At 38.2% G+C, this 14,936-nt stretch overlaps 1 protein-coding gene across 1 annotated transcript in view; it reads right to left on the bottom strand.

Annotated features, from left to right (window-relative positions):
• GABRR3 (gamma-aminobutyric acid type A receptor subunit rho3) overlaps positions 1 to 668 on the bottom strand; it is a 48,958-nt gene extending 48,290 nt beyond the window's left edge. The window contains exon 1 of the mRNA XM_021070697.2: positions 544 to 668. Coding sequence (XP_020926356.2) covers positions 544 to 668 — 125 coding nt within the window. The remainder of the gene's footprint in view (positions 1 to 543) is intronic.
• Positions 669 to 14,936: the final 14,268 nt, after the last annotated feature.

Below are 14,936 nucleotides of genomic sequence, written 5' to 3'. Positions count from 1 at the left end.
ATGGTTCCTAGTTGGATTTTCTGCTCTGCCATGACAGGAACTTCCAAACATACCCTTGATTATTGATAAGATAATAATGGGGATGTACTTACATTCAGGATGATATTTAAAAGATGATCTTCAAATTGGAAAACTAATCTTCAAGAACAACAAATGGCTTTAATGCCTTTTGGTACTGTCTGATCAATATACAGAACTATATAATCTGTAAGTACTTGACATTAGAAATGGGTGCTTAGATTAATTTCAACTCAAAAGTTTTTGAAGAAACATTAAACTCATGTCATTAATTGATATTAAATGCATTACTCATTGGAGAAATACATTCCCTGAAAGAAGGTTTGTACATGAGCTCTTCAATAGTTTTCTCTAAAAATAAGCGCACGAATGTCAGCAGAGACCCCAGAATCTATCTGTTCTTTCTATGCCCACCACATCTATTTTTAGATGTTAATACTGTCTCTAGAGACCGTTAAAAATATATTTCCCATGGGTCTGAGGCAGCTGGAGAGAGAAACTGGGACTACACCATGGTTGTCTTACCGCAACTGTTTCATTGAAAAAGAGCAGCACTGGTGGGGTTTCTTGATTTCAGCAGTAGCAAAAGCATTTGGTGTCACTGTGATCCAGATGCAGGTGAAGAAGACCAGCTGGGAAGCCAGGATCATCTCTTCCAAAAGAAAGGAACGTAGACTGATGTGACCAACGCCGTTACCAATATTGCTTCTTCATGTGTCTTTGTAAAAGCAAAAGGTATCAAGGGAAACAGAGAGATGCTGCCTTCGGTGGTCTTTTGTTTTCATAGGTTAAATGGATTGACATCACTTACAGGCAAACATCTGTCTGGATCATCAGCAATTTAAGGAAAATAAAGCAGATTTTTTTCCATTTTCATTTCCCATCCCTGCTCTCTCTTTCTAGGGAAGGTTCTTAATGGGATGCTTGATCCCCTACTCAATAAACTCTCTGCTGCAGTCCTCGGCAGACAAAGAAGTGAGGTTAGGCATTAAGTCCCCTTAATCCAACACAATATCATTTGAATATATTTAATGACTCAGCAAAATAATATGCTTGATGAGAACGAAGATGATTAATTTTAATTACACTTTTAAAGACCTTTTCCTTTATCTCCTGTTTCCTATATATCCAGAAAGGAACCTTTCCCTCCCCAAATAAAGATTGCCAGACTACAAGCAAAAAATTAATTACTATATTTGTCAAATAAATAATCATATTTTCAGATGATGGTTTATTCCATTTATATTGAAAGTGGCTCAATTTAATGTTTAATATGGTGAACCATCAGATAAATAAAAAAGAAATTAGTCTTTGGCAGTGGGTAGGGAATTATGTTAAATTATAGACACATAGGCTCCTACTCATACTTTGTGCACACAGAGTGGAAATATTCCCTGGAAATATTCTGTATATGTAAAGTACCAATGAAAGGGCATAGCAGTGAAATTCAGTTTCTCCAATTGGAAAATCATAGGGTGAGAAATCCAGCAATAGATGACATGTTTACTAGGACTCAAGAAGAGTGTTTTTTTCTTCCCAGGAATATAATGTGAAAAAAAATTCTTAAATTTCCTTGAATTGGTCTATTTCCTTGACACCTCATATACTGTGTTGTTGCTTGATTGGGTTAATTTATTTTGACTTACGTTACCTCTTAGCCTGTGCACTAACATCTCCTCTCATGTTTCCTAGGCCTGTCTTTCCTCTTTAAAATAAAATATTGCAACTCTACAGAATGATGTAATAAATCCTTACCTCTCAGTTTATCCCCTATTTATTGTGTATCATGGTATACAGTTATACTATTACATATATTCATAAACAGCATACAAATTTATTTCAGAAAACTCTATAAAAATGGTGTTAAATTATATTTTTACATCTGCAACATTTCTCTCCACATTATGGATTTATTATGTTGATAGAGTAGCCCTAGTTAATTCATTTTTAACTGCTACTTCAATGTTTGGATAAGGAGCATCATATTCATTTTTTGTTGAAGAATATTACTTATTTTTCTATCATAAACAATCTTTTATTAACAATCCTGCAGTGAATTTTTGTAAATATTTCCTTGTGCTCATGTGTAAGAGTTTCTTTAAATACCTAGAAGTAAAACTGCTAGGCTGAATAAACTTCAGGTCTTCAAATTTACAGGATATTTCCATAACACTCATAAACACTATAGCACCAGCCTTACCAGTATGAATGGGAGCCTTCATTTCTTAAAATATTTTTTTAGCATTGATATCATCAGGAATTTAAATTTACCCAATCCCATGTTATAGTTTATTTATTTAATTAATTAATTTATTTATCCTTTGTCTTTTGAGGGCCGCACCCATGGCATATGGAGGTTCCCAGGATAGGGGTCGAATTGGAGCTCCAGCTGCCAGCTTATGCCACAGCCATAGCAACGCCAGATCTGAGCCTCATCTGTGACCTATACCACAGCTCACGGCAACTCAAGATCCTTAACCCACTGAGCAAGGCAAGGGATCGAACCTGCAACCTCATGGTTCCTAGTCAGATTCATTTCTGCTGTGCCACGATGGGAACTCCCCATGTTATAGTTTTAATTTTAATTTCCTTAGTGGCTAGAGAAGTTCGAGCATTTTTTTTTCATGAATTTCTGGGCCAGTAAGCTTTCCTCTTCTGTGAAGAGCCAATAAAGAGAAGAAATGTGAGGCAAGTTGCTGGTCTAAAACTACAGTCATTTGGCTTCCGGGGGCGCCACTGTGGTCAAAGTTTGTTTTCCATACTAGTGTTTTCACGAGATCCAGGGTCTCGACACTTAACCCCAGCCCTCCATGCTACCTCGGCCTCTTCTTGTCATTAAGTACCATTACCTACACCAACATTTCCCAAAGTAGGGGCTACACTGGAGACGTTTTATGAAAAAGTATTCTGTGCTGAGTTTGGGAAACACTATACTTGTTGTTACCTTTTCAGGGATTCACAGTACACATCACATTGTTCAGTGAAAATGCCCTTGTCCTTTAGCAATGAGGAGGATGTGAGTTCAACTGCCTTATCTTATTTGATCAATTGGAAACAGCCACACACCTGATCTCTCCCTTCTATTTGGAAGATCTTTGTCCCCTGGCCTCTGGGGTACTGTACTCTCCTATTCTCTTACCTCTACCTCTTGGCCATTCCACCTCAGTTCTAGTATCTGATTCCGCTTCCTTCATCAGACTTCATAGCATTGGAGTCTCCTTAGGCTCAGTATCTAAGTACTTTAGTATTTGTCTTTTCTACTAAGTTACTACTTTAGTGATCTCATCCAGTCAAGGATTTAAGAGCTTGCCAAATATTCCCAAATGTATATATCATCAGTCCAGGATTTTCTCCCCAATTCCACCTCCTGTTGCTGTGGTTTCAATGTTTGTATCCCCCAAATACATATGTTGAAATAATAACCCCATGATTGATGGTTTTAGTAGATGGGGTCTTTGGGAGGTGATTAGGTCATGAGGGTGATTTCCTCAAAAAATGGGATTAATGCTCTTATGAAAGAAACCACAGAGAGACCCCTCACCCCTTTCCACCACGTGAGGATGTAACAAGAAGTCTGCAACCTGGAAGAGAGCCTTCATTTGACCAAAATGGCACCATGATCTGGACCTTCAGCTTCCAGAATTGTGAGAAATAAATTTCTATTGTTTATAAGCTGCCCAGCATATAGTATAGTGTTCTAGCTGCCCAAACAAACTAAGACATGTCCAACTGCCTGCTTAATATTTCTACCTGTATGTCTAAGTACCTCATGCTCAAAGTGTCCAAAAGTAAGCTTGTTCATATCCTCCCCCATGCACCTGTAGCCTTCTCTGTCTCAACTGATAATAACACTGGCCTGTCTTGACTCTTCTCTCTGACACTCCTTACCCAATTCACCTTAAAAATATATTCGGGACCCAGGTGCTCTCACCACTAGCTCAGCTACCACCCTGGCCTTTCAGTCACCATCATCTGTTGTTTGAATTATTGCAGTGGTGCCCTGTCTCCTTGCTTCTTCCCTTGCCTTGTTTCAGTCAATTTTCAACACTACCAGAAATCCTTTAAAAATATAAGTCAGATCAAATTACTTCTCTCTTCAAAACTCTGCAATTGCTTCTCATTTTCTCTATGTAAAAAGTCTACCATGGCTAGGAAAGCCCTCTATATTCTAAAACTCCTTCCTCCTCCTCCTCGCCTTCTGGCTTCTCCACTCTTCTCTCCACCCCCACCTGCTGTTGCACAAACAATGGCCTCTTTGCTGTTCTTTGAACACACCAAACACACTCCCATCTCAGGCTCTTTGCACTGGCTGTCACTCTTGCCTGACCCACTCTTCACCCAGGAATCTGTATAATAAATTCCTTTAACAAATTAAAATATTTGCTCAAATGTCCTTTATCTTATGAAGTGTACTGTAACCCCCCCCGCCTTAAAAAATGCAGTATGCACCCTTTCCTCTAACAACACGTGGAAGAGAAAATACCACTTCTGAGTGAGAGAAGGTATTTTTGGAGGTATGTGTTACCTGTCTACCATATACCCCACTTAGCGTGTTTTATACAATTTACTTATTATATTTATTATTTATTATCTATCTAATCTTGCTAGAATGTAAACTTTACAAGGAAGCATTCTTTGTCTGTTTTGTTCCCTGGAATGTCTAAAACACTTGTAACAATTTTGGGCATATAATTAGTATTTAATAAATATTTGTTTCACTAAAACCTTCACTAAAATGCTGGTTTAGTTCTGCTGAATTTTGTGTTCCCCAAACTTGGTTGATCTCAGATCTCCTTTAAAAAATCCACCAGACTTTTGAATATTATTCAAAAAATAAAAAAATCTCCCCCAGAGCAACCAGTTTGGGAAATTCTGATTTATAGGCAAATCTCTGCCTTACACATCCTCCTCATCAAAATTCTAGGTCCTGGCACCTTGAGATTACTTTTTTTTTTTTGTCTTTTCCAGGGCCACACCTGCAGCATATGGAGATTCCCAGCCTAGGGGTCTAATCAGAACTGTAGACGCTGGCCTGCACCAGAGCCACCGCAACTCAGGATCCGAGATGCGTCTGCAACCCACACCAGAGCTCACAGCAATGCTGGATCCTTAACCCACTGGCGAGGCCAGAAATTGAACCTGTAACCTCATGGTTCCTATTTGGATTTTTTAACCACTGAGCCACAACAGGAACTCCATCTTGAGATTACTTTTGATGAATACTAAACTATTAAGTTCACAATGAAATGTTAGTAGCTGATAAAGAGTAACCAAGACCATAAGAGGGGATTTCTTGAAGCAATACTTTGACTTAAAGCATTTAATGCTTTAATGAAGCATTAAAGTGGAAGTTGTCCACATTTCAGGCCAACAGTAGAGCTATTGGGGCCCAGGTTTTTCAGGAATATCTGGCAGGTCATCTGCCTCCTCTTCACCATCACTCAATCCTATCAGGGTGCCATGGGTGCCCCCTTACATTGTAGAAAGGGCACATATCCAACTGACCTCTTTATTGAATAATCTTTGCTACAGTAACTACCCATATCAACATTATCATTAAGGGAGGAATAAAAGAAGTTTGTATCTTGTCAGTATGAATTTTAAGCGTGCATAAAAATAAATATAAGGCAATAGGCCAGGCCACAAAGAGTCGGTGCATAGAAGCTCTTAGGATTTCAATTAAATTACAGTAAGGCATCTGTCTCTGTTGATGCTGAATCCACTCCTTAACCTTATCCCTTTAGTGCTTTCTTTGCAAACCCAGTAAGCTTCTTAAGAAAAAAGCCGAAAACCACATCTGTCAAAATTAGAAAGTGGTAACTACTAGGAAACAAAATTAATCACAGGGTCATTGGAGAATTTCATAATGATTTAAGCTCTCCCTCGCATAAATTGCCTCCTGTTCATTCTCCTTCCACACTGATGATGTCAGCTAGTTTCTAGACCTCTGGGAGGGAGCCAAAGAGAACACTTGGATAGCATAGCTGTGTCTTCGGTATTCATCCTGGGATATGCAGCGATTTTATTTACAAAGAGAAAACACAAGGAAAGTGGAGGTCTTATTTATATTGGATCAAGAACATCTGAAAACAACAATAACAAATTTTAAGCCTCCAGAAAATTTGCAATGTGTCTGCATGATGTCAAGTAGGCAAAATATCTTGAGTGGGAAATTGCAAAGTCATAGAATGTTGACATAGAAATACCTTTGGAGAGCATTTAGACTGTCTACAGTCTTCTCTTTTTTACAAATGAGGAAACTAAGACTGGAGAGATTAAGTATACACTCCATTTGCTTTTTCTAATTAAACTATAGTTAATTTACAGTGTTGTGTCAATTTCTGCTGTGTAGCATAGTGACCCAGTCATACACACACACACTGTCTTTTTCTCATACTACTTTGTTTTTATTATTATTTTTTATTTATTATTTATTTATTTATCTTTTTAGGGAAGCACCTGTGGCATATGGAGGTTCCCAGGCTAGGGGTCCATTCGGAGCTGTTGCTGCTAGCTAATGCCAGAGCCGCAACAATGCCAGATATGAGCCGGGTCTGCGACCTACACCACAGCTCATGGCAATGCCGGATCCTTAACCCACTGAGCGAGGCCAGGGATCGAACCTGCAACCTCATGGTTCCTAGTCAGATTCGTTTCCACTGTGCCACGAAGGGAACTCCATTTTTTAATTTTTAATTTTATTTGATTATTTTTATTTTTTGCCTTTTTAGGGCCGCATCTGTGGCATATGGAGGTTCTCAAGTTAGGGGTCCAATCAGAGCTGTAGCCGCTGGCCTACACCAGAGCCACAGCAATGTGAGATCTGAGCCACGTCTGCAAGCTACACCAGAGCTCATGGCAATGCCGGATCCTTAACCCACTGAGCAAGGCCAGGGATCGAACTCTCATCCTCATGGATGCTGGTAGGGTCCGTTAACCACTGAGCCACGACAACAACTCTATTTTGTTTTTGTTTTTCGTTTTAATTTTGTTTGGGTACATTGGAAATATAATAAAACCTGGCCATGCCAAGTGCAGCCAGTAGAGGGCATTTTCTATCCCTCCAAAAAACGTTGCTCTTACTCAGAAATGGTGTTTTCTCTTTCGTTTCCCAGAACTTCCAGAGACCCACTAGAGTATCTTTCTTTCCCCCCATTTCAGCCCCTGTCCCATTTCATTCCTGTTATAAAAAATCCGCAGTGATGAGAGTGGGGACTCTGCTTTAGAGTGAGTGACCAGAAAGCAATCTTCATCTTAGTGTAATAATGTAATGTAACCACAAGATGGTAGCATAGACTGTACAAATTGTTTAAGTAGTGCCCCCCCCCCCCCCCCCCCCGCGCGCGCCAAGGAAAACTACAAACTAAATGGTTAGTGCTTATCAGCTGCAAAATTAAATGAAAAAAATTAATGCTATTATGCCAAATGATTCCAGCAAAAAGAAAATTCCTGTTATCGAGGAAAATGCAGTCATTTACCTTGTATGAGGACTAATGATATTTGCTAGTTTCTCTGATGGAAAACAAGTCCATCTTTAAGGTCTCCAGTCTTTTCTAGATATAAAAATAGCATATCTTTTAAATCTCTGAGACTGTTAGGTGATAGAAAGAAACTTTCCAAAGAAAGACAAATATGTGAGGTGACTTATATGTGGAATTAAAAAAAAATATACAAATGGATTTATTTACAAAACAGAAACAGACTCACAGACATAGAAAACAAACTTACCAAACGAGAGAGGTGAGGAAGGGGTGGAAGGGATAAATTAGGAGTTTGGGATTGGCAGATACAAACTACTACGTATAAAATAGATAAACAACAAGGTCTTATCGTATAGAACAGGATATTATATATTCAGTATCTTGTGGAAGTTCCTGTTGTGGCTCAGTGCGAATGAACCAGACTAGCATCCATGAGGATGGGGGTTTGACCCCTGGCCCCACTCAGTGGGCTAAGGATCCAGTGTTGCTGTGAGCTGCAGTGTAGGTTGCAGACATGGCTCAGATCTGGTGTTGCTGTGGCTGTGGTGTAGGCTGTCAGCGGCAGCTCAGATTCAACCCCTAGGTTGGGAACTTCCATATGCTGCAGGCATGGTCCTAAAAAAAAAAAAAAAAAAAAAAAAAAAAATCTTGTAATAACCTGTAGTGGAAAAGAATCTAAAGAATGAAAAAATACTTTAAACTGAATAATTTGCTGTACACCAAAAACTAATGCAACATTATAAATCAACTATATTTCAATAAAAAGGAAATTTCCATCAAAGTAAAATACCTGTCATAAGTAATATAGTGAAAGGACATGGGGTAAGGAACTATGAGACTTGGCTCTGGGACGGGGTGTTGCACTTACTGTATGATTTTTAGAAAGCTTCTTATCCTCCCTGGACTTCCATTTTCTTTTCTGTATTCATTAGGCAGATAGATTTAGATGACTTTTGAAATCCCTGAGGAGACAATCAAATATAGTGGTTAAGAATGTGATCTTTGGCAGCAGATTTCCTATGTATAAACCTCAGTTCTTTTACTCGTTAGATGTGTGAACTTTGGCAATGGCTCAATATTTTTCTCTGAGTCAGTTACTTCATATGTCAATTAGGAGTGACAACGCTAGGACCTATCTCAGGATTATAGTCGGAATTGATTGGATGATGGTATGTGTTTAGCACAATGTCTAGTACATTGAAAATACAATAACAAACACAATTAATGTTAACTGTCAACCTGATTCATCTCTGTTACTGTAGTCGCTGCATTTCCAAAATCATGATTTTGATCAAAACTACCACCATTCTCCCAGTCTCCCAATCTTGAAATTTCAGTCATCTTTGACCCCTACATTTTCAAGACTTGAATTATTTTGATTTATTTATTTTTTTGCTTTAAAATTTCTTCTTTAAGCTCTTCTGTATTCTCAATGCCATTGGACTGTTTTTGCCTCTAAATATATATCTTAATCAGCCTCCTTGCCCCAAGTCTTTCTACTTTCCTCTCTTCTATATGTAGTTGCTGAGTTTCTATTAGTGATACTTCTTTTTCTAATTTCTTTCCTCTGGTTAAAATGTTTTCCTATTGCCTACAGGAGAAAGACTATTCTGTTACATTGGCCTATGTTTTATATGTTTGCAAATACTCTCCCATCACTCTAGCTTTAGAGTAAATAAATCTATCCTCTAACTTAATTTTTCTTATTCAAAGATGTTTTAGTTATTCTATTCCTTTGTTCTTTGTTTATGTCCTAGAGTCAGTTTTCTACATCTGCAAAATTCTGCTAGGATTTAAAATGACATAGCATTAAATTCATAGGCCAGTTTGGTGAGAATAGACATCTTACGCTGAATCTTCCAATCAACGAGCCTGGTATGTCTATACTTAGGTCTGTTATGATTTCTTTCAATAGTATTTTATAGTTTTCAGCATCTGGATCTTGTACATATTTTGTTAGATTTAATACCTAAGTATTTTATGTTTTTGGAGTTATTAGACATGACATTGATTTTTAAAGTTTTGGCTTCCAATTATGCATTGCTAGTATGTATTTTTTATTTATTCTTCTTTTTTTTCTTTTTAGGGCCACACCCATGGCATAGGGTAGTTCCTAGGCTAGGGGTCAAATCGGCAACGTGGGACCTGAGCCACGTCCATGACTTACACCACAGCTCGGGGCAGTGCAGGATCCTTAACCCACTGGGCGAGGGCAAGGATTGAACTTGCATCCTCATGAGCACTAGTTGGGTTCATTACCACTGAGATATGACAGGAACTCCTCATTACTAGTATTTAGGAATATAATTTTTCCCCTCAATTAAAAATTATGGTAGGAGGTCCCACTGTGGCACAGTGAGTTAAGGTTCTGATGTTGCCACAGCTGTAGCATAGGTCAGATGAGATCCCTGGCGCAGGAATTTCCATATGCCATAGCTGTGGCCATAAACAAACAACCCCTCCCAATTATGGTGAAATATACACATAAAATTGACCTTCTTAATTATCTTCTGTGTACAGTTAGGTATGTATTAAGTACATTCAAATTATTGTACAATCATCAACACCATTCATCTCAACTTGTGGAAGTACATCACAGAGCACATATCACTATGCAAATATAGGGTTTTATTTTACTAGGAAGTTAATGTACAACTTTTCCAAAGTTATATAACCATAAAGGCCAAGCCAAGAGACACTGTCACAAACTGCATTATCACAGACTTCCAATGTGAGCACTCCAGAATTATTTCTACTATATGAAGGTACTATGAGAAACATCAGGTGTTCAGGTGTTCCAAACTATTGAGAAATTAAAATAGTTTATATGAATATATTTTTGTTTAAAGTTATATGCAAAACAATAAAAATATGCTAATAATTCTTAACCTTTAATTAAATAAGTACATTAAAATTAGCCTTAGGAGACCTGTAAAATCCATCTTTGGCAGAAAGACTTAAAAAAATCAGCATTGTCCTAAATGGATGTTTTCTGGTGAGAAATAATTTGATCATTAAAAGATAGAAAAATTAATTTCTTACTAAGTATGAGAAACAGGAATCAGTGGACCAGACAATTTTTTATTTGAAAAAATGTATTTTTAATTTGTATTTATTTATTTATTTATTTTTTCCATATAATCTCCCATTTTTATTCAAGGTTAGTTTAAAATTTACAAAAGAGTTGCAAAGATAATACAGAGAATTTCCATATACCCCACCCCCAGTTTCCTGTTATTATTGGCTTCTTGTCTTACTATGGTACCTTTGAGACAACTAAGAAATCAAGATGACATGTTACTGTTAAGTAAGCTCCATACTCTATTGGGATTTCACTAGTTTTCCCTGTTGGCTTTTCTTTTTATATATAATTTTTTAAATTACTCAATGAATTTTATTACATTTATAGTTGTACAACAATCATCACAACCAAATTTTATAGCATTTCCATCCCAAATCCCCAGCACATTCCCCCACGTCCCAACCTGTCTCATTTGGAAACCATAAGTTTTTCAAAGTCTGTGAGTCAGTGTCTGTTCTGCAAAGAAGTTCATTGTGTTCTTTTTTCAGATTCCACATGTAAGTATAGCATAGGATGTTGATGTCTCACTGACTTCACTTAGCATGGTAATTTCTAGGTCCATCCATATTGCTAAAAATGCTGTTATCAATCCTTTTAATGGCTGAGTAATATTCCATTGTATATATGTACCATACCACTCTTTATCCACTCTTCTGCCGATGGACACTTAGGTTGTTTCCATGTCTTGGCTATTTATGGTGCTGTAATGAATACTGGAGAACATGTATCTTTTTTGAGCTGTGGTTTTCTCTGGATAGATGCCCAGGAGTGGGATTGCTGGATCAAAGGTAATTCTATTTTTAGTTTATGAGGAATCTCCATACTGTTTTCCACAGTGGTTGCACCAATTTACATTTGCACCAACAATGTAATGGGGTTCAACTTCCTCCACACCCTCTCCAGCACTTATTGTTTGTACACTTTTTGATGATGGCTATTCTGGCCTGTATAAGGTCGTACCTCATAGTGATTTTTAAAAAAATTTTTTTTTATTTTCCCACTGTACAGCACGGGGGTCAGGTTATCCTTACATGTATACATTACAATTACATTTTTTTCCCCACCCTTTGTTCTGTTGCAACATGAGTATCTAGACAAAAAGTTCTCAATGCTACTCAGCAGGATCTCCTTGTAAATCTATTCTAAGTTGTGTCTGATAAGCCCAAGCTCCCGAACCCTCCCACTCCCTCCCCCTCCCATCAGGCAGCCACAAGTCTCTTCTCCAAGTCCATGATTTTCTTTTCTGAGGAGATGTTCATTTGTGCTGGATATTAGATTCCAGTTATAAGTGATATCATATGGTATTTGTCTTTGTCTTTCTGGCTCATTTCACTCAGGATGAGATTCTCTACTTCCATCCATGTTTCTGCAAATGGCATTATGTCATTCTTTTTTATGGCTGAGTACTATTCCATCGTGTATATATACAACATTTTCCGAATCTAATCATCTGTTGATGGACATTTGGGTTGTTTCCATGTCCTGGCTATTGTGAATAGAGCTGCAATGAACATGCGGGTGCATGCGTCTCTTTTAAGTAGAGTTTTGTCCGGATAGATGCCCAAGAATGGGATTGTGGGGTCATATGGAAGTTCTATGTATAGATTTCTAAGGTATCTCCAAACTGTTCTCCATAGTGGCTGTACCAGTTGACATTCCCACCAACAGTGCAGGAAGGTTCCCTTTTCTCCACAGCCCCTCCAGCACTTGTTATTTGTAGACTTATTATTGATGGCCATTCTGACTGGTGTGAGGTGGTATCTCATGGTTGTTTTGATTTGCATTTCTCTTATAATCAGCGATGTTGAGCATTTTCAAATGTGTTTGCTGGCCATCTGTATATCTTCTTTGGAGAACAGTCTATTCAGGTCTTTTGCCCATTTTTCCATTGGTTGATTGGCTTTTTTGCTGTTGGGTTGTATAAGTTGTTTATATATTCTAGAGATTAAGCCTTTGTCGGTTGCATCATTTGAAACTATTTTCTCCCATTCTGAAAGTTGTCTTTTTGTTTTCTTTTTGGTTTCCTTTGCTGTGCAAAAGCTTTTCAGTTTGATGAGGTCCCATGGGTTTATTTTTGCTCTTATTTCCCATGCTTTGGGAGACTGACCTGAGAAAATATTCATGATGTTGATGTCAGAGAGTGTTTTGCGTATGTTTTCTTCTAGGAGTTTGATGGTGTCCTGTCATATATTTAAGTCTTTCAGCCATTTTGAGTTTATTTTTGTGCATGGTGTGAGGGTGTGTTCTAGTTTCATTGCTTTGCATGCAGCTGTCCAGGTTTCCCAGCAATGCTTGCTGAATAGACTTTCCTTTTCCCATTTTATGTTCTTGCCTCCCTTGTCAAAGATTAATTGACCATAGGTATCAGGGTTTATTTCCAGGTTCTCTATTCTGTTCCATTGGTCGGTCTGTCTGTTTTGATACCAGTACCACATTGTTTTGATGACTGTGGCATTGTAGTATTTCTTGAAGTCTGGGAGAGTGATGCCTCCTGCTTGGTTTTTGTTTCTCAGGATTGCTTTGGCGATTCTGGGTCTTTTGTGGTTCCATATAAATGTTTGGATTGTTTGTTCTAGTTCTGTGAAAAATGTCATGGGTAATTTGATAGAGATTGCATTGAATCTGTCGATTGCTTTGGGTAGTATGGCCATTTTTACAATGTTGATTTTCCCCATCCAGGAACATGGAATATCTTTCCATTTCTTTACATCTTCTTTGATTAAAGTTTTATAGTTTTCGGCATATAGGTCCTTTACTCCTTGGTCAGGTGTATTCCGAGGTATTTGATTTTTTGGGGTGCAATTTTAAAAGGTATCGTATTTTTGTATTCCTTTTCTAATGTTTCATTGCTGGTATACAGAAATGCAACTGACTTCTGAATGTTAATCTTATATCCTGCTACTTTACTGAATTTATTAATCAGTTTAAGTAGTTTTTGAGTTGAGTTGAAGTGAGTTTCTTACAAGCAGCATGTAGATGGGTCTTGATTTTTTATCCAGTCAGCTACCCTATGTCTTTAAATTTGAAGATTTAATTCACTGACATTTAAAGTGATTATTGATAAGTGTGTACTTATTGCCATTTTGTTACTTGTTTTCTGTTTGTTTTTGTAGTTCTCTGTTTTTTTCTTCTTCTATTCATCCCTTCCCTTGTGGCTTTATGATTTTCTTTAGTGCTATGTTTGTGTTCCTCTCTTTGTAGTTTTTGTGTATCTTGTAGATTTTTTATTTTTGATTATCATGGGAAACATGTATGTGTACTTATAACTACCTCTTTTAAGCTGATAGTTATTTAAATTCAAATACATTCTAAAAGATTGATAATTTTTACTCCTTTCCTGCACACTGCAACAGTACTTTTGCCCCCAGTGGAGTAGTTTTGAAGCAAGAGAAGACAGAACAGGTACCCTGTGTGGTCTGGAGCTTATCATGGAGCAATGCCAGCATACAAGTCAGAGTTTCAGATGGCTCCCATATGCTGCCTCCACAAACACCAGTAATGGCCACCCTTACCTTGCACAGATTCAGTGCTGCGTCCAAGCCTACTCTATCTCCTAAAACAACCATGCACTCTCCTCAGCAATGGCAGCATTTGCCCAAGTGGGGAGCAGCACTAGAGGAAAAAGGGGCCAGAGTGGGTACTCAGTGTGATCCAGGTATAACTGGAGCAGTCCCTGCATACCATTCAGAGCTCAAGAGAGTTCCCATTTCACCACCTCTGTGAGTACCAGCATGACAGACTTCACCACATTAAGATGCAGTGCAGGGTCCAAGCCCACTCTATTCCCCAAACACCATATTCTCCTTGACAATAGCAGCCTTCACACTAGGGTGGGGCTACAACGGAGATAGAGAGGCTGAGGTAGGTGCTCAGAGTAGGCTAGGTCATATGCTTTGGGGATGGGGATCACAGGAAACTGGCCAGAGTCCCATGCAGTTTTTATCAGCTTCTTCCACCTTGTTCCCAGGTGTAAGAAAGCATGTGTGCACACTTCATAAGTGGAGTTTAGATTTATTACAGCTGTACTGTTAATTCTGCTGCTTTTCAAACCAACATCTTCCCAATGTTGGACTCCAGGACTGGGGTGACCAATATGCGTTTCAAACTACTTACTTCCCAGGGAAGATCTCTGACCCCATTAAACCTCCTCCTCTTTTCTGTTCCCTCCTAGGGGTAGAGGTCCTGACCTTATGACTCCTCGTCCCTTCCCACACTTCTACATGGGAATATTTCTTTACAGCCTAGGTTTTATAAGAGTGTTTCTGCCAGTCTCTAGTCTGTTTTTCAGTGAGACTTTCTCTACAGGTATGTGTATTTTTTATGTGTTGGTGGTGCAGGCACTGAGCTCAGCATCA

This window comes from Sus scrofa, chromosome 13, assembly GCF_054392235.1.
Source record: "Sus scrofa isolate SSC_HxYL_T2T_F1_AM1 chromosome 13, Sscrofa_HxYL_maternal_Yorkshire_Landrace_v2.0, whole genome shotgun sequence".
NCBI lineage: Eukaryota > Metazoa > Chordata > Mammalia > Artiodactyla > Suidae > Sus > Sus scrofa.
Note: the sequence above shows the minus strand (reverse complement) of the source record. Positions and strands in the feature narration are given on the sequence as shown.